Source organism: Pollicipes pollicipes, unplaced genomic scaffold, assembly GCF_011947565.3.
Source record: "Pollicipes pollicipes isolate AB1234 unplaced genomic scaffold, Ppol_2.1 Scaffold_3087;HRSCAF=3621_pilon_pilon_pilon, whole genome shotgun sequence".
NCBI classification, from domain to species: Eukaryota; Metazoa; Arthropoda; class Thecostraca; order Pollicipedomorpha; family Pollicipedidae; genus Pollicipes; species Pollicipes pollicipes.
This window is the reverse complement of record NW_023596225.1, coordinates 28,962,346-28,987,100: the sequence shown is the minus strand read 5'-3', so window position 1 is coordinate 28,987,100 and position 24,755 is coordinate 28,962,346. Positions and strand designations below refer to the sequence as shown.

General features: G+C 59.6%; 1 protein-coding gene across 2 annotated transcripts in view; it reads left to right on the top strand.

Annotated features, from left to right (window-relative positions):
* Positions 1–24,488, top strand: part of LOC119089459 (putative phosphorylase b kinase regulatory subunit beta) — a 39,950-nt gene extending 15,462 nt beyond the window's left edge. Inside the window, exons 3-23 of one of the 2 annotated variants that reach the window (XM_037212164.1) lie at positions 2,236–2,403; positions 3,211–3,346; positions 3,747–3,954; positions 4,122–4,318; positions 4,728–4,887; positions 5,912–6,109; positions 6,386–6,524; positions 6,985–7,002; positions 8,703–8,956; positions 11,841–11,987; positions 12,410–12,493; positions 12,998–13,185; positions 13,500–13,615; positions 14,062–14,210; positions 14,780–14,912; positions 15,422–15,564; positions 16,629–16,831; positions 17,374–17,508; positions 18,255–18,495; positions 20,244–20,351; positions 23,588–24,488. In XM_037212164.1, coding sequence (XP_037068059.1) covers positions 2,238–2,403; positions 3,211–3,346; positions 3,747–3,954; positions 4,122–4,318; positions 4,728–4,887; positions 5,912–6,109; positions 6,386–6,524; positions 6,985–7,002; positions 8,703–8,956; positions 11,841–11,987; positions 12,410–12,493; positions 12,998–13,185; positions 13,500–13,615; positions 14,062–14,210; positions 14,780–14,912; positions 15,422–15,564; positions 16,629–16,831; positions 17,374–17,508; positions 18,255–18,495; positions 20,244–20,351; positions 23,588–23,749 — 3,285 coding nt within the window. In that variant the 5' untranslated portion in view covers positions 2,236–2,237 and the 3' untranslated portion in view covers positions 23,750–24,488. The remainder of the gene's footprint in view (positions 1–2,235; positions 2,404–3,210; positions 3,347–3,746; positions 3,955–4,121; positions 4,319–4,727; positions 4,888–5,911; positions 6,110–6,385; positions 6,525–6,984; positions 7,003–8,702; positions 8,957–11,840; positions 11,988–12,409; positions 12,494–12,997; positions 13,186–13,499; positions 13,616–14,061; positions 14,211–14,779; positions 14,913–15,421; positions 15,565–16,628; positions 16,832–17,373; positions 17,509–18,254; positions 18,496–20,243; positions 20,352–23,587) is intronic. The other variant, XM_037212166.1, reaches the window with a different exon arrangement.
* Positions 24,489–24,755: the final 267 nt, after the last annotated feature.

The window sequence follows — 24,755 nt, the reverse complement described above, 5'->3', positions numbered from 1 at the left end:
CAATTGCAAGCACTGTCTTGCGTAATTGCACAAACGACAGTACTGCATTTGGCCATCGTCGTTTTGCATATGATCTTGAAGCTGGCTTTGAAGCTGGACGGTGTTGGAACCGTTGCTCTTCGAACATACTGCCACAGATCAGCCCGCTGCCCCTTTTTGACTCCCTGGCGGCTCCCGGGGCAGGTAATCAAGTCGTCCGAGACGGGCTGGCGTCTCACACGGGCTGGCGTCCCAGGCAGGCTGCCGTCCCAGACAGGCTGCCGTCCCAGACAGGCTGGCGTCCCAGGCAGCCTGCCGTCCCGGACAGACTGCCGCGCCTGCTGGACTCCTGCGCCCGCTGTCCCAACACATCACCAGCCGATCGTGTGACATGATCATGACCCAATCCTGCCACCCGGCGTGACCGACCCCAGGCCACTGCCCCAGAGGCAGGGCCGCATGGCCTCAGTGTGGGTGCCGCGTCGATGGAAGCCACGCAGCCGTCTCCTGGACTGCTCGTTACAAGGAGGAGGGGGGGGGGCGGGGGGGGGGGGGTTACAGTGAACGAACGCGACAGGCAAGCGCCCCACTAACGCACATGTTGCTTGTGTTGCGGGCGAAGGCAAAGTAGCCCCCCCCCCCCCAGCCACCGCAGCGTGACTTAAGTCACGACACCGAATACTATGAGGCGATTGTCGAGGCCACACGGGAACCGGTCAGCGCTGAATACAGTCAATAAAAACCAGTCGGCCTCCGCTACGTTTCCTCTGTTCCGGGCTTTCTTGCCACTGGTTGTGCGCCCGATTGTGTGACGCTGAAGGTTGCTTGTCAGTGGGGTGCCGGACTGGCTTCGATGAGGCATGTTCGTTTGCGCCATGCCCCAGATGTGTGACCTCGGCAAGGGCAGGTCCGCTTATGACCTGCTTATGCTGGTGTAAGTTTGCACGGTTGTGGACCTTGAAGAAATCTTAAGCAACCGATGCGGAGGGAAGTATGTTTCACGTTATGGACTCCGAAGAAAATTTATGTGACCTATGCTGAGGAAAATTTGCTTCATATTTGTAACATTTAAGGGAATGGGATCAAGTTATGCGGACATAAGTCACCTGTGCGAACATGAATTAAGTTAAGAACAGCGTTTGAGGCAAACGAGCAAGACCCGCTTATGTCTTAAAGTCAAGGAAGTTTTTGAGTCTTTCCTCCCCAAGCCGGCGTTGGCTCCTCTCAGAGAGGCGTCTGGGCCCGCCCTTGGATCCCATTAAGGTTGTATGCAGATTATATCCACCAACTGTGCTGTACTGTATGCGGGCTATCAGGATTCATATGGGACCTGATATTGCACATACTTAAAGGCCCGCCTTGAGGTACCTTTGGGGTGGGACGAAGGGGCGAGAGTTCCCAGTGTTGATTCATACCTAGATTGTGGGAGCCCTCCCCTCCCCTAAAAATAACGGGCGCTTTGGAGCTTGCAACTCGTACTCAAGTCGTTTTGTTGCATCTTATGGTTGACCCGTAAGCTTGGATCGAGCTAGGTCAAACACGTTTTGCAGCCATAGTTTGCGGTCGTGACCGTGTGTCCATACCTGCTCCTAATGACCAGTTCGGGGCGAGCGTCGTGTACCTCACCGGTGACTGCTCTCAGGTGACCCGTGATCACCCGCCGATCACCCAAATATCTCTCAGAAGCTCTGCCGTGGATCGCATGTCGCACACTCGCATTATTAGCGGAAGAACGCTGAGCAGTCAGGCATAGCAGGGCGTAACACGGTCCCAACAGCCGGTGCGCTCGTAAACCCCAAACAGAATCGCCCTAGGACGGCTCCGATGAACTCTGTCGTGTGCGCCCAGTGATGGGTCCGGCACTGCCGTATTCGTCTAGTGACGAGTCGGGCGCTGCCGTGTGCGCCCAGTGACGAGTCTGGCGCTGTCGTGTGCGCCCAGTGACGAGTCCATCGCTGCCTGTGCGCCCAGTGACGAGTCTGGCACTGTCGTGTGCGCCCAGTGACGAGTCCATCGCTGCTGTGTGCGCCCGCTGTCATGTGCGCTCAGTGACGAGTCTGGCGCTGTCGTGTGCGCCCAGTGACGGTCCATCGCTGCCGTGTGCGCCCAGTGACGAGTCGGGCGCTGCCGTGTGCGCCCAGTGACGAGTCTGGCGCGGTCGTGTGCGCCCAGTGACGAGTCTGACACTGTCGTGTGCGGCCAGTGACGGGTCCATCGCTGCCGTGTGCGCCCAGTGACGGTCCTGCGCGCCCGCAGCCATGAAGACGCTGGACGCCTCGCCGACGGTGGCCCACCTCTCGGGCGTGGTGCACAGCCGGCGCATGGGGCGCACCTTCAGCATCGGCGACATTGACCCGGACACCTTCACCCGCATCAAGAACTATGACGAGACCGTCTCCCGGCTGGACCACTACTACGGCGTCGGTCAGTGCGACCGGGCGGCGGGCCGGCGTGGAGCGGGACCCCGGGCGGGGCCGGGGAGGCAGGCTGAATCTGGCTTCAGGACGAGGGCGAAACGTAGGGAGAGGGTGGTAACGTTGTCTAGAATGCTACTTTTGTGCTTAAGTTGACTGATCGTTGGCCGTCAAACGCGCGAGCGATTGGGGGCGGGCGCCACCGGGCGAGTGTGCGGGCTGTTTCGGTGCTGACACAAAAGCCCGTGGTTATCGACAGCCGTATCGGTCACGTCTGTTTGGAGACGCTGACCCGGCTGGAGCGCCCGGCTGTCAGTGGTGCGCCAGCTGATGCAGTATGTCCCAGAGACGCCGCGTTACCAGGCTCTGATCCTGACTGATCCTGATCCTGACTCTGACTCTGACTCTGACTCTGACTCTGACTCTGACCCTGACCCTGACCCTGACCCTGACCCTGACCCTGACCCTGACCCTGACCCTGACCCTGACCCTGACCCTCACTGGCCTTGCCCAGACCGTGACACTAAGGCTGACTCTGTACCCAGACCATGCCCGTGGCCGTGACCCGGCCGTGACCCGGCCATGACCGTGGTCTGATTTTAACTGACGTTGACCCTGGTACAGACCCCGTGTGTAATCCTGACCCTGACCGTGACCCGACCCTAATTCTGGTCCTGAGCCGACACCGGCCCTAACCCCGACCCGACCTTGACCCTGACCCGGGCCTGACCCTGACATGGTCCCTGACCCGACCCCGACCTGACGCGACTCTGACCCAAGCCCTCGCCGTGACCCGGCCCCGGTGTCCGCTCACCAGTGAAGCGCCAGCTGATCGCCAACCAGAGCTTCCTGACGGGCCAGTTTCCGGAGAGCTCGGCCGAGCGGGTGGTGTCGGACGTGCGCACCAGCCTTTACTGCACCTTCGCCATCTGGTGCCTGCACCAGGCGTACAAGTGAGCGGGCCAGCGGGGAGGATGACGCCGCAGGGGCAGGGCGTGGGCCCGGCCACGGGTCCGGCTGGGCTCGGGCCGGTGGTCAGTACGCTGGCGACCTGGACGCGCCCGGTATGTTTGTGTTCGTACCGATACTTGAAAAAAAAACGAGCGTACCGTTAGCGAGCGGTGGGCGAGGTAGGCTCAAGCAGTTGTGACGGTGGGAGCCCTGAAGATACGGAAAAGTACACAGCCGTCGAGTGGTGTCCGTTGCCACTATATTTCACCTCACTGCCGCCTGTTTGTCTCCCTGTCGTGACCCCCTCACTCTGCTCTTCCCTCCCCCCGCCGCACAACGGCCTGTCCCCAGAGCCGCGGGCAGCCCGGCTGACATCTGCTGACCTCGTCTGGCCTGCCGCAGGCGAATCGACGACGACCGCGGCAAGACGTTCGAGCTGGGCCAGTCGGCCGTCAAGTGCATGCGCGGCATCCTGCTCTCGTGGATGAAACAGGCCGACAAGGTGGAGCGCTTCAAGGCCAACCAGACGCCGCACAACGCGCTGCACTCCAAGTTCCACCTGCTGACCGGCGACGAGGTGCTCTCCTGCGAGCAGTACAACCACCTGCAGGTGGGTCCTGGCGTCGAGGGAACAGAGGCGGCGACACGGCCCCGGGCGGACGGGGCCCCGGCCGCTCCGTGCGGTGCTGAGCTGAGTGGGGAAGACGGCGCCGGGACGAGAGCTGCCGGGGCTGGCGGAGCTGGTGAGGTGGGTGACGGCTCCTCTCTCCCCGGCAGATTGACGTGGTGTCGCTGTACCTGCTGTTCCTGGTGCAGCTGACGTCCTCCGGACTGCAGATCGTGTTCAGTGTGGACGAGGTCAGCCTGGTACAGAACCTGGTGTATTACGTGGAGCGGGCCTACCGCACGCCCGACTTCGGCATGTGGCAGCGTGGCAGCAAGTACAACAACGGCTCCTCGGAGCTGCACGCGAGGTGAGGCCGCCGGCGGCGGCGGGGCGGGGAGCACGGGTGGTCTGCAGCGACTCGCGGTCGGCAGGAGCGAGGCAGCGGCCAGTAGGCGGCGACGAACAGCGATGACCGTTTGATTTTCGCATTCCGTGGTGAGGGAAGACACCCCATCAAGGGTGTTGAATTTCGGTGTGGAGCAATGTCTTCTCTGTCGCGTTTACTGCACGTCATCCCCGTCCACCTCCGACACATAACCCACATATCCGTCGTACCTCTGACCCACAGCCTACATTTCTCCCCCACCTCTGACACGACCCACATCTCCGTCCCACCGAGGACCTACGACCCACATTTCGGTCCCATGTAGGAGCCACGGCCCATAGCTCTGTCCTTTGTCTGACACACGACCCGTGACACCTGGTCTGCACGCTAGCTCGATCGGGCTGGCCAAGTCGGCGCTGGAGGCCGTCAATGGCTGCAACCTGTTCGGCGACAAGGGCGGCTCCCAGTCGGTCATCTACGTCGACATCGACGCCCACAACCGCAACCGCACCATCTTCGAGACGCTGCTGCCGCGCGAGTCCAGCTCCACGGTGCGTGAACGCCCCGAGGCGCTGTCCAGTGACCTCAGGTTGATGACGGCTCGACTACACTGGCCGTCTCGGCGGGGTTCATTGGAGGCATGATGACCGAATGCTTAATTAATTGTTGAATGAATTTCCGCCGCCACCTCTGACCCAATTTGTGTACGGTTGAGGTAAAGATGGCGTCGTCACGTGTTTCAGTAACTCTGCCCTCTGGCGTCATGTTGTGTGTTAGGTGTATGCGCTGCTCGGGTAGCAGCCTGTAGCGAAGAAATGTGCCGTGCTGACACTGTTAACACTGCTGCTTGCGTCACTCTGGCCAAGCATGTACGAGTTGGACGCCGCGGCGCGTTGCAGTGACGGCCTCCGCCCTGGTGCCGTGCGTGTCACGTGTTCGTCCGTGGTGTACCCGGTCAGATGGGTGGAGTGGCTGTCGATGCCCGGGTGGATTGCATGACTTCGTCCGGCCCTGCTCGAGGCTGAGTCATTATCCATGGCCACAGTTAGGTCGGACGCGTGTGTCAGGCTGTGGTGAAATGTCAGTGCTGGTAGCTGCTGGGCGACTTGTTTCCTTGTTGTTGCATTTCTGTCAGCGCGCTCGGCCGTAGCCGTTTGGCGTGCTTCTTCAGTAAGCCGCACCACTCCATATCCTGTGCTGTTGCCAGTCCCTGACGGGCCTGTGCTGACTCCTCAGCCCGTCCACACTTGCCTGGGGCTTCGCTTCAGTCGCCTGCCGTGTCCCCACCAGCTGATGTATCTACCCTGCCGCGTCCCCGCCAGCTGACTTGTCTTCCCGACTGTGTCCCTACCAGCTGACGTGTTTACCCTGCCACGTCCCCACCAGCTGACGTGTCTGCCCTGCCGTGTCCCCGTCAGCTGGCCTGTCTTTCTGGCCGTGACCTGTCAGCTGACCCGTCTGCCCTGCCGTGTCCCCGTCAGCTGATGTGTCTCCCCTGCCGTGTCGTCGTCAGCTGACGTGTCTGCCCTGTTGTGTCGTCGTCAGCTGACGTGTCTGCCCTGCCGTCGTCCCCAGTCGAGCGACATGGCCCTGTTGATGGCCATCTCGTTCCCGGCGTTTGGCACGCACGACCAACTGCTGTACTCCAAGACCAAGTCCAAGATTGTCAAGAAGCTGCGCGGCAAACATGGCTTCAAGCGGTTCGCCCGTGACGGCTTCGGCACCGTGCTGGAGGACACCTCCTCACGATTCTACAAGGACGGCACCGTCCAGGTATGACGTAGCTGCGGCTAGGGGCAGATGGCGCGGGGGGGGGGCGCTCTTTGACGTGACCTGTCGATTGGTGAGCGCGGTTGAACGTCACCGACCTTATCGCTCATTTGTGTCGTGTAATCGATGTGACAGGCCTGCGTGTACGCAGTGTGTGACGCTCCTGACTGGAGATGAAACTCGTTTATACAACACAGGTGTCTTGGTTTTCGGGGCGCCACGCGCGTGCAGCTTTGGACGGAGGCACTGACCGCCGTCTGCGTGCCGTGTGTTCGGCAGAAGTTTGAGCGGATTGAGAGCGAATGGCCGCTGTTCTACATGTACATGATCATCGAGGGCGTGTTCCGGAGCGACATGAAACAGGTGGACGAGTACAAACAGCTGCTGCGGCCGCTCATCCACTACGATCGCCGCACGGGTACGTTCGCACCCGCCCGTACCGTATCTGGCTTTACCGCTGCAGTTAGATGGGGTACCGTGCTGCTGGCGGGGAGCGGCGACTGTATGACGGCTGAATGAATGTGGGGTGATGTGAACTGAGATGAAATGAACGCTTGTGACAATTTTTTGCTTGGTCGGATCTTATTTTACGTCGAGGCGTAGCTGGATTTATGGCTTGGGGACGGTGTAACACTCCCAAAACGCGTGACGTCGCCTATTTTTGTCACCGCTTGAAATCTAACGCCGCGTCCGACTAACTAACGGCAGGCCTCTGATCGGGCTTTAAATCTAACGCCGCGCCCGACTAACTAACGACAGGCCTCTGATCGGCCTTTGGCTGTACAGGCGCTTTTGAACCCCGCCGCGCCGACTTTGCACCCGTCCGGGTTTGTTTTGCACCCCGTCGGCGAGTAGTAACACGTGCTGTCACTTTCCAGAGGAGGAGAGCTTTGGCGGTAAGTAGCGAACGTGACACGCACCGTCCCGCATGGCATGACCCCGCCTGCCTGTTGAGGTGGCCAGGGTGGCTCGGTCCGCCCTGTGTCCGCTGGCGTCCGCTGATGCCGTCAATCCCGTCACCTAGCGGCTGTCGCGTTCACCGCCTGCTGACAGCACCCTCAGCAGCAGTCACCACGGCTGTCGTGATCGTCCGCTAGGACCCGTGTTCACCGCCACCTGCCGGCGCACAGTATCGGTGACGTTCACGCGGTGACGTTCACCGCCACCCCGCGGCTCTGCGCTTGCGTGTGGAGCGTTGCTCGCCTGCCTCGTGAGTGTGCATGCCCGGCGGTCGGCAGCTGACGGGCTTGTCGGCCGTCGACCCCGAGCCGATATGCCCGGCGCCCTGGCAGTGGATGGCGCCGCGTTGTGGTGTGTTTGTGTGTGGTGTGCTTTCTCCTGTCGTTTGCTCTCAATGCTTTGCGCTGCTTGTCAGATTTTAGCCCCAGATTTCTGTTCACGATCTCGGCGCATTTCCTCTTTTACTTTCGTCTGAATCAAGGTATTTGTAACACATTGGTTTTGGGGACTTATGGGCTGATTTGGTTCTGTAATGTGTTGGTATGGTATGATTGTGCTCACATGTCCCGTTCCTTAGTAGAAGCTGCGCTTTTGCGTTTGTGATGGATCGATGCTTTAAAAGTTTTTAAGGACAATGTTATCCCCATCCACCGTGCATACCCAGGCGAAGTTTTATACAGCCGCACGCGCACACGCACACACGCACACAGTCGTCACGCGTTCCCTAGATGCTGCTTTGCTCTGGTGTGTGGCGTGTCTGTTCGAATGCGTGGTACGGGCTGCCGTGCTACCTGGAGGCGTTGGGCTAACATGGCAGATCAGCGTACCCCGTCCACTGCTGGTGGTGCGTGCTGCCATCTGTGTGCCGTGCAGATGTCCGCCAGCCGCCCGGCACCCGAGACAGCGGGGTATCCGGTGTCAGAGCCACCCCCGGCACGCAGCAACACTGACCTGTTACGTACACCAGACAAACGCGTGGCGTTTATAGTGCACCTCACAAAAAAACAGTAGACGGAGAACAGTAAGCAAAAACGCAGCATACGTATTCCGCTTAAAAAGATGGTATACGTTGTACACTAGACAAATACAAGTATGTATAGTAGCCCGGACAAAAAAAACATGGTATGCTTAGTACAACAAATAAACATATTTTATACTGAGCATACCAGGTAAAAGCACTCGTAGCCCAATGTGCGTTGTTATTCGCTTCTGGCCGGTGCCCTCTGGGACTCGGCCAGATTTCGATTCAGGTTAGTCGTCGGTGTGCCAGTTCCAGAGATGTTTGTAAAATTGTGTTCTTTAGTCGGTCTCCACTGTAGTCCTGTCCTCGCGCCATAGCCTCACACTGCTCTAGACTCATACTGGTGGCTCTCCGGCCATAAGCATGGCGAGTCCACAAAGCCAGCCCTGCGGACCCCGCGCTCTCCCGGGGCCCCCCCCCCCCCCATGGTTAATCCTGCGGTACATGACTTCGAGCTGGACACTGCGCCAGTCCCCACACCCCGTCGTGCCTAACGCCAGCGCTTGTGCTGGGGCTCGGCTGTTCCCCTCGCCCCGGCCGCGGCCCCCTCTGCCCCCCCCCCCCCCCCTGTGGCGCGTCTGCAGCGCGTGTGACGCGTGTCGGGCCGGCCGACAGACCCGACACTGCCGCAGTACTACTTCGTGCCGGCCGAGCACGTGCCGGCGGAGCGGGCCGAGCCCGGCAGCCAGCCGCGCTTCGCCAGCGCCGTGGGCGGCCCGGGCGACCTGTTCCTCTGGGGCCAGGCGATGCTGGTGGTCACCGAGCTGCTGCTGGAGGACCTGGTGCACATCAACGAGATCGACCTCATCCGGCGCTACCTGCCGTCCTACAACCGGCCGCGCCGCGCCACGCGCTACTCCGCCTTCCAGGTGAGGGTGGGACCCGGGCGGAGGCCCGATGGAGCGGGTCTGTCGCTGATCCTGGGGGCACGGGACCGGGGAGGGGAGGGAGGGAGTGGGGCAGGCGGCGAGGGTGTACGGGCCGCAGTACCGATGGAGACCGTGGTGGTTTGAAGGAGCGCAGTAAAGTCGCTTGCTGTGCAATGTAATGCCCCTATGGCTGGAGTCATAGGATACGTGTTAGTGCTGGACTTCCCGCTGTCATTGCCAATGTTTCGCGTAGAAAATTCGATCATCAATGTTCTGTCGATTCTCGCGCTCAGTCTTGCGCTATTTGCCAGCTGGAATCTGATTGCAAAGCAAGGCAGCGCAGTTTGGTGACGGTCACCACCTGCAGCTGTCAATGCTGGACATTTTCGTCGAAGATTAAGGCAGTCCCACCTGTCGCGGGGTCTGTAGGATGTTCCTTTGCATTGTTCCTGAACAAAAACGTCGTCTGCCTTGCCTGTCTCTACTACATCTAATGTATTTTCACTCATCCGAACCGGTAGGCATTCAAGTACAAAGTTGCTTTCCTCCGTCTGCCACCTTACCTTTCTTCTTCACCTGTCTTCTGCGTACACCATGTCTTTGCTGATTATTTGGCCATCATTGATTGTCGGCTGTTATTTATTAGTGGTGTGTTTCACTTATGATCACGTAATTCTCACGCCGGATTTTCGCTGAACTTTGCACCTTGTTTCACGGCCTGTGTGGTTGTGTTTACGTGCCGTCACTCAGCACTAATGTTCAGTGTCCATTTCAAACAAGAATCGGGTTACCTCCACACAAAGGGTTGAAATATAATGTCTCAATACATTTTTGGCCATCACCCTTGTATTCAGCTGATTTCGGTGAAAAGTAATCTTAACGAAAAATGGGTGCTTCGAAAGATTACCTATAGAACCGAGTGGATGGCATTTTTGGAATGGACACTGCCGCTTACAAACTGATAATGAGGTCTACATTCGTAAGAAACTGGTCATTTCGTTACAAAATGCGTCGCGAGCTCGCGCTACGACGCTTGTAAAACACACATTGGTATGTGTTTGGTTCGGTACCACTCTTCCAAAAGCAGCACCTTCCTTGCTGGCGCTCTGAAGCAGCGCTAGATAGTCAAATGAGTCGAAAGTCAGGACGGTACGCAAATGCTCTTTATTTTCGTCACCTGAACGAGGCGCCGTGTCAGTGCTGCAAAAGCACACTTAATTCCCCGCCTTAAAAGCTCATACATTGCACCAACTTGGCTGCGGCAACAACAATGCACAAACAACTACACCGTTTGCACACCACGACATCATGACCGCGCTTTAGCTGACCAGCCATTGGCTGCCACCGCAAGCCGATCGCCCTGCTGACTGTCGGCATATCATCATCATATCATCATCATATCATCATCACAGTCGCCGTCACCGCCGTCGCCATCACAGTGACCGTCATCACCTCCATCATCGCAGCCACGCGGTCGGGTGGGCGGGCGGCGTGCCTCCGTCACGCGCGCGGTGCCCGGGTGTGGTCGCCGCTCTCAGCCGTGTGTCGTTTCTCCCACATAACGTGGCGCCACTGACACGCGCCGGCGCCGCCCGGCCGGCCGCTAGAACCGCAGCGAGGTAACGCGCCGCCGTCGGCGCGCGTGCGTGCCCGTCTCTCGTCCGATGCATGCTCGCTGTCGCGCGCGCGGCGGCGCTCTGGCCTCGCCCTCCCAACACGCCGTAGCAAACGCCGTAGCTTGTCCGTAGGAGGCCGTAGACGCGGCGGCCGCCCGCATTACAACCGCGGGGAAGCTGGAGGAACCCTATATTGCGCCCTCCCCTCCCGCAATCCACCCATGCTGTCTGCCTTTGAAGCGTCAGTGCGATAGTCATGCGGGGCTGAGAGTGGGAAGTTTGGTTTGAAAGAGACTTTTGGAAAGACGAACTGGAATTCGGCACATTCGAAAGCTAAATTGCATATGATCATATCATAAACACGGCGTCGCGACCCGCTTGTCGTGCTGTAGACTAAAAAGCATTTGTCACGCATACCTAAAGTGGCGTGAGCATGCCAAGCTAAATACAATATATATATATATATATATATATATATATATATATATATATATATATATGCAGTTCGAGGTACTTTCTATGCCGCAATTGTATTGCCTGCTTGTCAGTTAGCTGTGTTTGACCCCGTCATACCGTTGTCTGCAAGCTTTAGTTTTTCTACGCCATTTTGTCAGAGACTGCTTCTCTGCATTTGTATATATGGTAATAGCTGTCACCTGGTCCTTGGTTCCCGCACCGCACATGTCATCTACCCCTCAGATATAACTGTTTCACCTGCCGTTCATATATTTGCCGTCTGTTTTGTCTGGCTCCCATGTATTTTAATACTCCCATGTACTCTCATTTACCTACATTAACTGAGTCCCTGAGATATTTGTCGTTGCGTTCCATCTGGCTCTCAGATGTTTGTGTGTGCGTTCCACGTGCCCCCTAGACGCCAAGAGCGAGCTTTATCCGCTTCTCAGACGTTGAACGTGCGCACGTGCAATCTGTCTCTTGTGTGTTCATTGCTGCTAATGCGCATATTTTTATTTTCATCCACTTGTTGGCATGCCATTGATGTCAAAGCGGCTCTGAGGAGTATTCCGAAGTTGGGTTTGATCTGATCGGTCCGTTTGGTTTGTGTCACAGCATTTGCTCTGCTGTTCTGTGTCCTTAGCTTCGTTTTGTGTCACTGGACTTTGTGTATGGGCTTACACCACGGCCAGTATCCCATTGGTACCGTCCACACCACAGGGCGACCGGGCCCCGCCCCTAGGGCACGGCCAGTGACCTGGTGGTGCAGGTGGTGTCGCTCACACCATGGGCTGACCGACCGCTGCCCTCAGGGCACGGCCAGTGACCTGGTGGTGCAAGTGGTGCTGGTGGCCGAGTCGCGCCGTCTGCAGGCCATGCTGGCCACCTACGGTGTGCAGTCGCAGACGCCCAAGGAAGTGGAGCCTGTCCAGATCTGGTCACAACGCCAGCTGGTGGAGGTATGTGACGGCTCGGACCGGCCGGCCGGACTCACCTCCAGGGACTGCTCGTGTAATAGGCCTGGGGAGATTCTGCACGTATTCGTGAACGCGTCACGAGCCCGCCAATGCCGGCATGGAGCGGAACCTTGTGAGAACAGCAGTGGTGTTTTGCTTTCGGCTTCTAGTCCGGGTTAGACAATCGCCACGGGTGGGTGGCTCAGCTTGAATCGCTTTCACGGCGTGTTCTTGTGTGTCCTGTTCGCTGCTGGTCTTGGAACCCAGTTAATCGTTTTAAAGCATGGAGCAGTGCAACATCGTCTTTTGGAATGAAATGGTAAAACCTTTCGCTGCAGAGGAAGAGCTTTGTGCGTTCACGCAGCCAAGGCGTGCGCCTTCGTCCCAATCACTCTCGTGACGCCCCCCCCCCTCCCCCGCTGCAGGTGTACCGCAACCTGGGCGTGAATCGCAAGCTGGGTCTGGAGGGCCGGCCCCCGCGACCGATCGGCGCCCTCGGCACCAGCAAGGTAGCGGAGCCGCGCGCCACTCCCTGCCCGGGCACAGCGGGGCGGCCGCTCCCCGGAGTGCGGGCTGAGACAGCCGCCCGTCGGAGTGCGGGCTGGGGCAGCCGCTCCTCGGAGTGGGGACCGGGGAAGCCGCTCCCCGGAGTGAGGTCGAGGGCTTACGGTCGGCGTGATCCAGGTCACGAACTCTAGTGGGAAGAGCGTCAGACTCGAGGGTAACGCAGCTGAAATCGGTGGAGCGCTTCCACCTGACGGATGGGATTGGTGGAATGCGGGTGTTAGGTGCTGCGGGGACCCTTGGGCGGCGACGCCTTCTGTACCGTCTCCCCGATATCCGTCGCGGATACCGCCTTTGCTTTCTTCTCCGACCTCTGTCGTTGACCTGGCTTCCGGCGGCTCTTTTCGCATCGGTTGCTGGCACAGCCTCTGACGGCCCCCGATGACTCATTGACGTCATCTCTGACGGCCCTGGCCGTTGTAAGCATCTGACGCTGGCCGGGCCGCCAGGTGTACCGCATCTCGGGGCAGACGGTGCTCTGCTACCCGCTGATCTTCGACAGCACCGACTTCTACCTGAACCACGACATGGCGCTGCTCATCGACGACATCAAGTCAGAGGTGCAGTTCGTTGGCCGCTACTGGCGCCTCTCGGGACGGCCCACCTGCTGCCTCATCATGAAGGAGACGCACATGAGGTTAGCGCCGGCTGCTGCGCCGGCTCGGGCCGGCTCGGGACCGGGCGGGACCGGGCGGGGTCGTGGCCGACTGGGCTATGATGCGGGCCATGACAGTCACTGTTACGCGTGTGCTCCGTGATTTTGAAGAGCGTGTTGTAAGGGCACGCGGGCGATGAGTTGATGGTTGCTAAGGAGTGTTTTATGAAATGGATATTTTTCCGGAGCAAACGGAGGACATGTTTCATCAAACGCCAACTGCCGATACTGTTCTCGTACTCTCCGTCTCCGTTGCGACTCTTACAAAGTTCCATCCCGCCCGCGTGTTGCCGCAGGGACGCCAACTTCCGCAAGATGGTGGACCTGCTGGCCATGCTGAAGACGGGCTCGTGTGAGGGTGTGAAGGTCCGCGTGGGCCGCCTGCAGAACCTCATGTCCTCCTCGTGCACCGGTCAGTGGCCGGCGGCCGCGCTCCGGCGGCGCTGCGGGCAGCTTCCTGCCGCAGGCTCGTGGCTCGTTTCCGGGCTAAGTTGACTGTCGGGTGATCCTGTGCTGGCTCTGTGCGGGGTACATGAATCGTCAGCGATTGGGCGCGCTCGCCCAATGTGATTGATCAGTGATTAGGCGCGCTCGCCCAATGTGATTGATCAGTGATTGGGGCGATGATCGCGACCTGGATGATCTTGCACGCGGCTGGTGCCACCACGCCGGCCCGGGAAAGGTGTGTACCCCACCAATCTGAGCAGTGTTTGCAAGGGTAAGAAATGGACAACGGCTGCTTCCAAACGCGATGTCACCAATCGCAATAAATCATTCAAACCCAGACTGGCCCGTTGCTCGCGATCTCCGCCGTTCAGTGTCTTAACACGTCTCGCGTTGCCCGGCGCGCCTGTGCAGAGCACCTGGACTTCATGGACTCGACGGACGACTGGGGCATGGAGCCGGTGCCGTTCAAGGAGCTGGCCAACAAGACGGTCGGCTACCAGAGCCTGACCGACATCCCCACGGCCATCGCGTACAAGGAGTCTGAGCCGCTCACCATCGAGGTCGGTCGCAGGCGGTCCCCGCTCCGGCGGGTACAGCGGGCAAGGGCTGGTGCCGTGGCCAACCCCGCGTGCTAGGCCGGTGCTGTGTGGCGGGCTGAGGTGTGCTGTGTGATGGGGGGGGGGGGGGGTGGTCTGGAGGACGGCAGGTGTCGGATGGACGCCGTCGCGTGTTGTGTGCTTGTGGGGTGTCTGAGCATCCGGTGGCTCTAATGCCGCTGATGTGACGAGCAGCTCATGCCGGTGAAGTAACCTGATGGCGGTCAGAGACGTCCGCCTGTGATCTAACCTGACGTCATTGGGTCGGGCGCCATGCTTGCCAGCTGGGCCCCTGACGGTATGTGTGACCTGGCCTGACCTCACCCCCCGACCGCCGTCAGAAGCTATATATCCTTTTACGGCGGAGATACTGATGCTCGCGTCTGTTTCTTGACCCTTTCTGCTCCGGACGGGCATCCGAAGCTGTTATCCCCTTTAGCGACATGACTTGACCTGTCCCCGGACCGCTGCAAGTAACGGCATACCCCGTCCGCGACCTGACCCGACCTGACCTGACTCCGGACCGCCGTCAGGAGCTGAGCAAGAAGTCGGACGGCGAGCTGAGGTCGCTGTGGGGCAGCATCACCACGCTGCGCGGCCGCAGCTTCATCCTCAAGCTACTGATGGACCGACACGGCCCCGACCATCAGCTGGATGGACTCTCCGGTACGGGCGACACGGTGCCGCCGTTTTGAGTCCCCGAGGAGTCGCTGCTGGTGTGACCTGTGTGGGGCTCCCGGGACGTGCGGGTCAAAGTGGACAAGCGTTGTAGGGCGTAGCTTCGCCAGCTGCAGATTGTGGTCGATCGATGTAGTGGGCCGCTGGTGATGCCAGGCTGGTGAACACGCGGCTCAAAATGAGCTCCGTGTTGATCCGGAACCGTTTCTGTGAGAACGCTTTAAGTGTGGCTGGTGCGAAATGCGCACCGTTGATGCGAGCCGCGATTTTTCGGAGCGCATTGCTTCCTTCCCGTGAGAAGGTGATAGGCCCTTCGCAGGCAGTGTCGCTCCGGCGTCTTATCGCCATTGCACGCTACCATTCCGATTCCTCTAATGACCCAGCGTTTGGTGGCGCACGACCCCCGCCGTGTTCGGACCGCGGCGTCTCGGCCTGCGGCCCGGCCTGACTCACACCCGGCTGCGACCTCGCGCTGACCGCCGGGCCGCCGCCGCCAGTGCACCAACGGCTGGTGCAGCTGAACGGCGAGGCGGGCACGCTGCGATGCTGGGCGGTGCTGCGCTACTGCTCCAGCCTGCTGGGCCGCGTGGTGGACAGCATCAGCCCCTACCTCACCGCCATACTGGTCAGCGGCAAGCAGGTCGGTGATGACGTCAGCCGACGGGCCGCGGCGGCGCTCGTGCTTGGCCGACGGACGGCGGTGAGAGACAGGCTCCGGCTGCGACGAGGTGGTCGGGTGATGTGTGCTGGTCAGCTGATGGAGACTGTCTTTAGCAAGCACTGTCAACTGTCGGTGATGGCAGTGGTTGCGTCGCATTTCTTTCCTTCAACTACAGTAGACCATTGTTTAGATGTTCCATTACTGCTTCTCCATGGATGCTGTAGTGATCTAGCGGTGAAGTGATCTGACAGTCAAGAGTGTTTGTTAGATATGATAGTATAGCTCGTGATCAAAGGCTCGTGGGTTTGGTTCCCGATCGCCGCATATTTCCGAAAGCGATAGCTGGCGCGGGACTTTTCCGGTGCGACTTGCATGAGGGATTCCTTTCGCCCGTAAGCAGTCTTGACGTTGACCGCACACAGAGCGCCCGTCATCTGACCCCCGCCCTGTCGTTAGCTGACTCACCACGTGACCCAGGTCTTTTGACTCGATATGTGACCCCCGTGCGCCCTAGTCGGCGCTCTGTCTCCCCGTGACCTGGCTGCGGCCTCCGGCAGTCGACATGTGACCCCCGTGCGCCCCAGTCGGCGCCCTGTCTCCCCGTGACCTGGCTGCGGCCTCCGGCAGTCGACATGTGACCCCCGTGCGCCCCAGTCGGCGCCCTGTCTTCCGTGACCTGGCCGCGGCCGCCGGCAGTCGACATGTGACCCCGTGCGCCCCAGTCGGCGCCCTGTCTTCCGTGACCTGGCCGCGGCCGCCGGCAGTCGACATGTGACCCCCGTGCGCCTCAGTCGGCACCCTGTTTCCCCGTGACCTGGCCGCGGCCGCCGGCTGTCGATATGTGACCCCCGTGCGCCCCAGTCGGTGCCCTGTCTCCCCGTGACCTGACCGCGGCCTCCGGCAGTCGACATGTGACCCCCATGCGCCTCAGTCGGCACCCTGTCTCCCCGTGACCTAGCCGCGGCCGCCGGCAGTCGACATGTGACCCCTGTGCGCCCCAGTCGGTGCCCTGTCTCCCGTGACCGGGCTGTGGCCGCCGGCAGTCGACGATCGGCGTGATCGGCCATCCGGAGGTGGTGATCGACAAGCCGATGACGCCGGCCGAGATCGAGGCGCTGTTCTTCGGCTCGGTGCGGCCCATAGACGTGGTGCAGGCGGTGCTGCAGCAGGAGGTGGTGCTCTGCTGCGGCCGGCTCATCCTCACCCGGCCGGACCTGTTCGCCGGCATACTGACCATCCGAATCGGGTATGGCCGCGCCGGCTCAATAGGAGTCGGTAGGGCGGAGGTCATGTAACGGTGCGGGAGAGGGGGGAGGGGGGGGGACTGCCGGTAGCGTTCTGAAGCTGCCGTCCCATACGTTGTCGGTGGACGTGGTGATAGAGCACGCTCGTGGTGGGGCCAAGTATAGTTAATGGTAATGTGGTTAATGGATGATGTGGTGGATAATAATGGTATTGTTAATGGATGATGGTAATGTGAGCTTTTACGGAAGTGCTGAGGTAGCATTACTTGTGAAAGGAAGTTGGGATTTTTAGGCAATATGGGATTCGGGAGCACGGAAATTTGGCAATTTGGGAAATTTACTATCTTTGGATGTCATTCACTGATTATATTATTGACTTGCTCAGTATTAAACGCTTGACAAAGTGACCTCGATTCATGTGCAGCTCCCAGCATTAGACACGCTGTGTGTGCTCTGTCCCGGCTGCGCCTATCGTTCGTTATCGTGTTGGTCGGGCTCGCCGAGCGTGCCGTGCCACCTGACGAGCGGGCGTGGCCGTCCGCAGGTGGGTGCTGCAGGCGATGGAGCTCTACAGCCAGATCGAGGGCCGCGACCAGGCCATCTCCGAGATGGCGCCCAACGAGGTCCGCTCGCTGCTCTACAACGTGCTCTCGCTGGGCAGCAACGGCGCCAACATCGGGTGAGACCGACCCCCGCCTGGTGGCCTGGTCGTCCTCTCGGATGGTCCGCTCCCGTGGGTCTCCGCCGGGTCAGGCCATCGGGTGAGACCACCCCCCGCCTGTTGGCCTGGCCGTCCGCTTGGATGGTCTGCTCCCGTGGGTCTCCGCCGGGCCAGGCCAGGCCTCACATCGGAGGGTCTGTGGTCTGTCTGCAGGGTGGACTGTGACAGATGGCCTGCGGTCTCACGCCCGACGGCTTGGGCAGCATCCGTGGCTGGTTGCGACACGCAGTCGGTCCAGCGTTTTGACACGCGGACACTGTTTTGGAAACTGCTGTCGGGGAACCCGTACCTTGTTTTGAAAACTGCTGTCAGGCCCTGTCACCGTCTGCTCGTTTGCAGCTCAGTGGAGTAGCGACAACGCCGAGTGAGATCTGGTTGACCAGCCTGTTTTGCGAAGGGACCCACGCTTGCCTGTTTTGCGTAGGGATCCACGCTTAGCCTCTTAAAGGACGTTTGGAAAATTACGTGCTATGATCAGCTAAATTGCAAGCAGAATATGTTGCCTGCAATTTAGAAGCCGTTGCCGCTCTTTTACGTCATGCTTAGAGCTGCAGCGCTGGATCTAGACGTAACATTGCCTGCGCATTCCTTACGGATCTGTCGCGTCTTGTCGTGCCGTCGCCCTCCGCGGGACGCACCCCCCCCCCCCCGCGTGGGGCGGCCCCGTACCCGTCACGTGACGCGTTCCGCCCGGCCCTCGGCAGCATCACGCCGCGCCAGCAGCGCCAGATCGACGGCTGCCTGGGCCGGAGCCCGCGCGACCTGCACAGCTCGGTGTGGTTCATCCTGGGTCGCACCGGCGGCGGCCTGACTATCGGCAAGCGCCACCTGCCGCAGCTGCCCACCGTCACGGACATGACCGTCAGCGAGCTGCGCTTCGCCATCCTTGTGAACGACATGCTGGCCCAGTGCCCGCAGCCGGAGCTGCGTCAGATCGTGGTGCAGGTGAGCGGCGCGCGCCCGACCGCGCGGGCCCAGTGCCCGCAGCCGGAGCTGCGCCAGATCGTGGTGCAGGTGAGCGGCACGCGCCCGACCGCGCAGGCCCAGTGTCCGCAGCCGGAGCTGCGCCAGATCGTGGTGCAGGTGAGCGGCGCGCGCGGGCCCAGTGCCCGCAGCCGGAGCTGCACCAGATCGTGGTGCAGGTGAGCGGCACGCGCCCGACCACGCGGGCCCAGTGCCCGCAGCCGGACCTGCGCCAGATCGTGGTGCAGGTGAGCGGCGCGCGCCCGACTGCTCTGGCCCAGTGCCCGCAGCGTGAGCTGCGCCAGATCGTGGTGCAGGTGAGCGGCACGCGCCCGACCACGCGGGCCCAGTGCCCGCAGCCGGACCTGCGCCAGATCGTGGTGCAGGTGAGCGGCGCGCGCCCGACCGCTCTGGCCCAGTGCCCGCAGCGTGAGCTGCGCCAGATCGTGGTGCAGGTGAGCGGCGCGCGCCAGACCGCACGGGCCGGTGATGCGGGGTCAGAGGCGGGATTGGGGATGGATGTGATGTCTGGGACTGGGCTGGGAGTGCCGTGTCGGAGGCTGGATTGGGGAGGGATACAATGTCGGAGACGGGACTTGGAGTGCCGACGTGTCGGAGGCTGGATTGGGGAGGGGTACGATGCCGGAGACTGAACTGGGAGTGCCGTGTCGGAAACCGGGCTTGTGGCGGCTGTTAACGGTTAGATTGAGGAGGGCTCGGCGTCAGAGAGTGGACCTCGGGAGGATGCAGTGTTGGAGACTGGACGAAGGAGCGCAGCGTCAGGGATTTCACTGGGGTAGGCTGTTGTTGCGAGCCGGATTGGGGATCGTGTGGTGTTAGAGGCTGAACTAGGACAGGCTATCTGGCAGAACGCGCACGCGATGTGCTGTAGGTTGGATGTTTATGTTAGTCGCACGTCCGCGACGGCGAAGCCGGACATAGGACAATTTAGCCAAACAGCTGTGCAACGTTTGGCCAAAGTTTAGCCAAACAGCTAAACAAAATTTAGCCAAACTGCCGTCATGCTACACGGCGGCAGGACGGCATGATTGTGTAGCTGTTGTGTCGGCGATTTGTCGGAGGTCTAAGATAGGAAGCCCGCGTCAGGAGACGTCACAAATGCGAGTGCTTCCGGCCGGTCACGTGCTTCGTTTGCTCCCTCTGATGAGCTGGATCTGAAGACTTGTCCGTCACCAGCACCGGACCGTCTGATCCTCCGGACGCCGTTTACTAACGTGTCGTCACTGTTTGTGGACAGTGATTTCCACGTGTCGCTGAGAGACTGTGTGTGGCGCGCGCCGTGCGCCCCGCCCCATCCCGCCGCTGCGGCGCCCCGTGTGCCCCGCCCCACCCCGCCGTGTGTGACGCGCGCCGTGTGCCCCGCCCCATCCCGCCGTGTGTGGCGCGCGCCGTGTGCCCCGCCCCATCCCGCCGTGTGTGGCGCGCGCCGTGTGCCCCACCCCATCCCGTCGTGTGTGGCGCGCCCCGTGTGCCCCGTCCCATCCCGCCGTGTGTGGCGCGCCCCGTGTGCCCCGCCCCATCCCGCCGTGTGTGGCGCGCGCCGTGTGCCCCACCCCATCCCGTCGTGTGTGGCGCGCCCCGTGTGCCCCGTCCCATCCCGCCGTGTGTGGCGCGCCCCGTGCGCCCCGCCCCATCCCGCCGGTGCCCGTGACCCTGGCGGTCGGACTCACGTGACCTGACCGCGTGACCGAGCCGGTGTCCTGACGCAGCTGATCGCGCTGATCGCCACCATCCTGGAGCGGAATCCGGAGCTGGGCTTCCGCGGCTGCATCGAGCTCTCGCAGATGGTGGACGAGGCGCACGCCCTCTACCTCAAGGTCAGTGGCGGCGGCCCGGCCTGGTCCGGCCCCGCGACCGGCGTGTGTGACCGGCGGTGGTTCGGCCCGTGACCGGCGGCTCACCGGACGGCACGGAACGCTGCTGGGAGTGCCGTGTTACTGCAGTGGGTGCGATGTACATCAGGGCATTGGGATGCATTTATTTTGATCGAAGTCTTGGTCAAAACCGTGGGGCCTGGTGATTTGTTATGGATGTGGGATAAGGTAAACCTCTGCTTGAGTAGCGAAGAGGTGTGGAATAATAAGTATCACAAGATATGGACGTTTTCTTTTTTCGCTTGAGGATCTGAATAAGTTTTGGATGGCTTTTGAGTTGACCCCTAATTTCAAGTCAGTTCTAATCTAGCCGATCATAGCATTTGATTCATGTTGCTTCGTGGCAGTGAAAAGTATATAACCGCACGGGACATGTCTCCGTCACTTTGAGGTGCATAATGTCACGTTCATACTGTACTCTTCCTCTCAGAACAAGTTGCTTCCGCGACGAATCTGTGACGTTTGATTAGACAAAATGTTGGTGTAAAAAGTGATGAAAAAAAGTGCCGATCCAGCGCGACGGAGATAGTTGGATTACATATTGATGATAAGAAAGATGTGAGGACAATACGATCAAGATGCCACGTGGTGTTAACCTTTTCGATCCTCAATTTTTCTGGGACTATGAAGAGGTAGCCATATGAGCACAGTTGTATGCTGTCTGACACGTCCGACTGCTCTGAACACCCGGTGTTACTGAAGTGTCCGCGCGCTGGCTGGGCGTGTGCTGGTACCGTTCGGTGCCTCCGCCATATGGAGCTGGTATAACGCCATCCGACGGCGTCGCTCAGCTCGGCAAGTGATCCAGGAGAAACTACACACGCTAGGAGCTTCTCTTTAAGCTTGTTCTGAACTTCCAATCACTCCAGTCGAGGAGCGCGGAGCCGTAGCTGTACCACGAAACGTGGCAAACGTGGATGAATCCCCCCCCCCCCCCCGCTGTCCGTGCGGTGGCACGCAGACCGGAACACTTCTTCACTGTCAGCCTACGATCGTCCACAATGTCATCACATGTTACCTTGTTGACGCTTCCCTGCCAAAACTGATGGCATATTGACCCCATATTCACGTCATATCAGATGCCAGTTAATATAAACGCATCCGCCGCAGCGCCCGGCGTGAGGAAAAAAATCATCCAGCTCATGTTGGGCAAGAACAGCGTGGTACTCCTCACCACTGGTGTTTTGAACTGACAGTCTCAAAACCGACACCTTTTCAGAACTGAGCTGTCTCAGCATTTGACCCGCCCCGTGCCACTACAATGTGACGCCACGATTCCACCGCGCGTCGTGTGCTCCAATGGTTCATGCGTCGTCCATATATTGTTTCTGGTCACGTTGAAGTTTGAGGTCTGCAGCTGCTCGCGCTCGGATAATCCTTGACGTTCGATTACAACTGGAGTGATGGATCGCGGTGCCAGGCGCCATATTCGCATTTATTGTCCACCAGCAGCTGGGCTGCGTTGGGGATGCGTTTAGAGTTGCTATCTGTGGGATCAACTGCAGTTACGTTTATGTCCGAAGTGGGTTCAGAAGGCTTAAAAGGTTCGTTTTCACGTGGGACAGACGTGGAGACTCCGCCAGACTGAGCCGTGCGTGCTCCACTGTCACCCGCTGGAATGAGCGGGCAAGAATGAATGAACCTTCGTGGGGTTTGTGCTGTTTGGCCCGTCTTTATAGAAGCCGTGCTTAGCGTTCGGTGTGAAGGTCTTTTGCGTTACGCAGGAATGTGTCATGAAATCCCTCTCAACCAACATAGCAGTTGTCAACTGATTAGTATCAGAACTCAGTCAACAATTTCTTTCCCACTTAACCCAGTGAGCAGCATTTTCAATTTTGAAATTAAGGTGGAATTTTCTTTGTTTGGAGTGCCTATTACCCGGACTGCCAAAATGCCCTAAGCTGCTTTCTTCCGTTCTGTGCGTTTATGTCTACCTTAGCGACACACGTCCTCCATAACTTACGGGCCGTACCTGTCGCTGCCATGGACATCATAACGCCCGGATACCTATTCGTAATTGAATACCTGTCCGCCCTTGTGTCGCCTCTGCCGTCCGCGGAGATCGCAGAATCGCCGCAGCTCCCCGGCCTCCGTTCGTCTGTCGGGCGTGCCGGTCCACCGCTGCTGGCGCACAGAGACGGCATAAACGGCTGCTGACCCCGCTTGACCCGATAGAACAAGGCGACTGCACGAGTTCTGTATAAATAATTCGGGTACAGATTGTACATTTCGTATGTTTTTCACACCACCCCGTTCTTATTTCATGTGCATCTGCTCTAGCACGCCGGATGTCAGGTCGGCAGGGAGTTCGTTCCACCGACGCCGCCGGTGGTGCGGGAACGACCGAAGCTGAAGATGGCTAAGTTGCCGCAGGGCCATCGGCAAATTAAGGCATATTTTGACTTGGTTTTGTGAAATGGACTGATGCCTTTCAGATGGGGCTTTGTTTAGTAACATTTCCAATATACCAAATTCGTACAAATTGCCGCCGCCACTATCGCAATTCCGTTTGCTTGATATTATCGCATTGCTCTGAACGTGGACGCATTTGTCTGTATTTTTGGTAAGATCATCATTTCTTTTTCTTCAATGACACCGGCTTAAGCAGCTTGTGAAGTGGCTGACAACACGCCCTAACATGTACGCCATTAGCTTCCGGCTAATCCCAAGGTTCTAACCGGTTTAGTTGCGGCGATGGCACCTTTGTCCAGTGGGCCGCAGATCGATTGTTTTAGATGACTTAAATTGATCCGTGTCCTCCGTCCTACAACAGAACTCAGCCCTGCAGGAGAAGATTGTGCTCCTTGCATCCTGTGAGCTGTGTCTTCCCGCATTGGCACCCGTCTCCGCCTGAGCCGATGCAGCAGGACATTGTTCCCAGACCCGTGTCTCCTTCCATCGGCACTGTCTCCGCCTGGGCCAGTGCAGCAGGACATTGTCCACAGACCCATGTCTCCCTGCATCGGCACCCGTCTCTACCTGGGCCGATGTAGCAAAAGATCCCCATACCCGTGTGTCCCTGTGCTCTTACCTGACACCATTTCACCCGGTGCAAGAGCTCTCCGCCCTGTCCCCCTGTCTCCCTCGTATTGCGTCCTGCCACCGCAGGAGGGCCATGTTGCGCGGCTCATGTCCCCTCCCCTCAACATGCCCGCCTGACGCCGCCCCTGCCTCCGCAGGACGGCGGCAAGGGCAGCGCCGCGGACCTGAGCGGCTTCTTCCAGCTGCCGCCGTCGGCCACGGCCGGCTACCTGGCGCGGGCCGTGGTGCACCACCTCCTGACGGCACCGTCCGCCGACGCCGACACCACCGACGGCCCGCAGGCATGTGTCCTCTCCTGAGCCGGCCGGGCGCCGCCAAACGCGGCGACACCGCCGCAGGGCGGCAGGCGGGTGCCCGCCCGGGAGCGTGTGGACCGTGTGCTGGGTGGTGACGCAGGTGGGAGCGGCCAGGCGGGTGTTCTCTCGGTGGCGTACCGCGGACTGTGGGGTGTGTCACGTGTGTGTGGGAGTGAAGGCGTGTGCGCGTCGGCCTCAAGTGCAGGCTGAGAGCCGCGCCGAGCCAGCCGCCTGCGCCGGTGGCGCTGGACTGTCCGGCTCGGCACCCTGCCGTCTCCCGCGCGCGGCGCGGGCTCGGAGCGAGTGGCTGGGAGGGGAGGGACGGCGCCGTCTGGAGTGCTAGGGGGATGAGGTGCCCAGACGGGCAGGACAGACGATGGTGCGTGATGAACGGGTAGCCGATGTCGGGCGAGCAGCTGAGGTCTGGTCTGGAATCCCCAGATCTACGACGATTTGCGCATATGTAGCGCTGCTTCCATTGGAGTGCTGTCGCTTAGATATTAATGCTCGCGCGCTTTTTGTTGTTTTAACCCAGAGGAATGTTGGTAGGTTTCGTTGTAAATGGGAAATTACGTCAATTTCCAGTGGAAGCTAGTCTTCGTTCAGGCCAGACGGGTCAGCCAACAACGGCACCAATAGTCAACGGTACACAGGCGGCCATTCTGTTAACGTAGTTATCACATAGTTGAACGCATTGCGGTTTTGTTAGTCATTATATGTTTATGTATACATGGTCGGTTTAAGGTACGCTGCTGTGTGTATGCAATCTTATGATTTAAGCTCTGATATTGAAACGTTACGCCTAGTTCCGATGGGCGGCGATTTGTGCGTGCAACTGGAACTTGCTTAGGTTAGCAGCCGCTGCCCAGTTCAGGGATATAGCGAGTAGGAAATGTCTGTGCTTCGCATCGCTGCCACTCACAACGGATGCCGTTTCGGTACCGCCTGCACCCTGTAGCATAGATATGTGCCAGTAGCCACGGGCTATGCTGCTGCTGGTCTGCCCTGC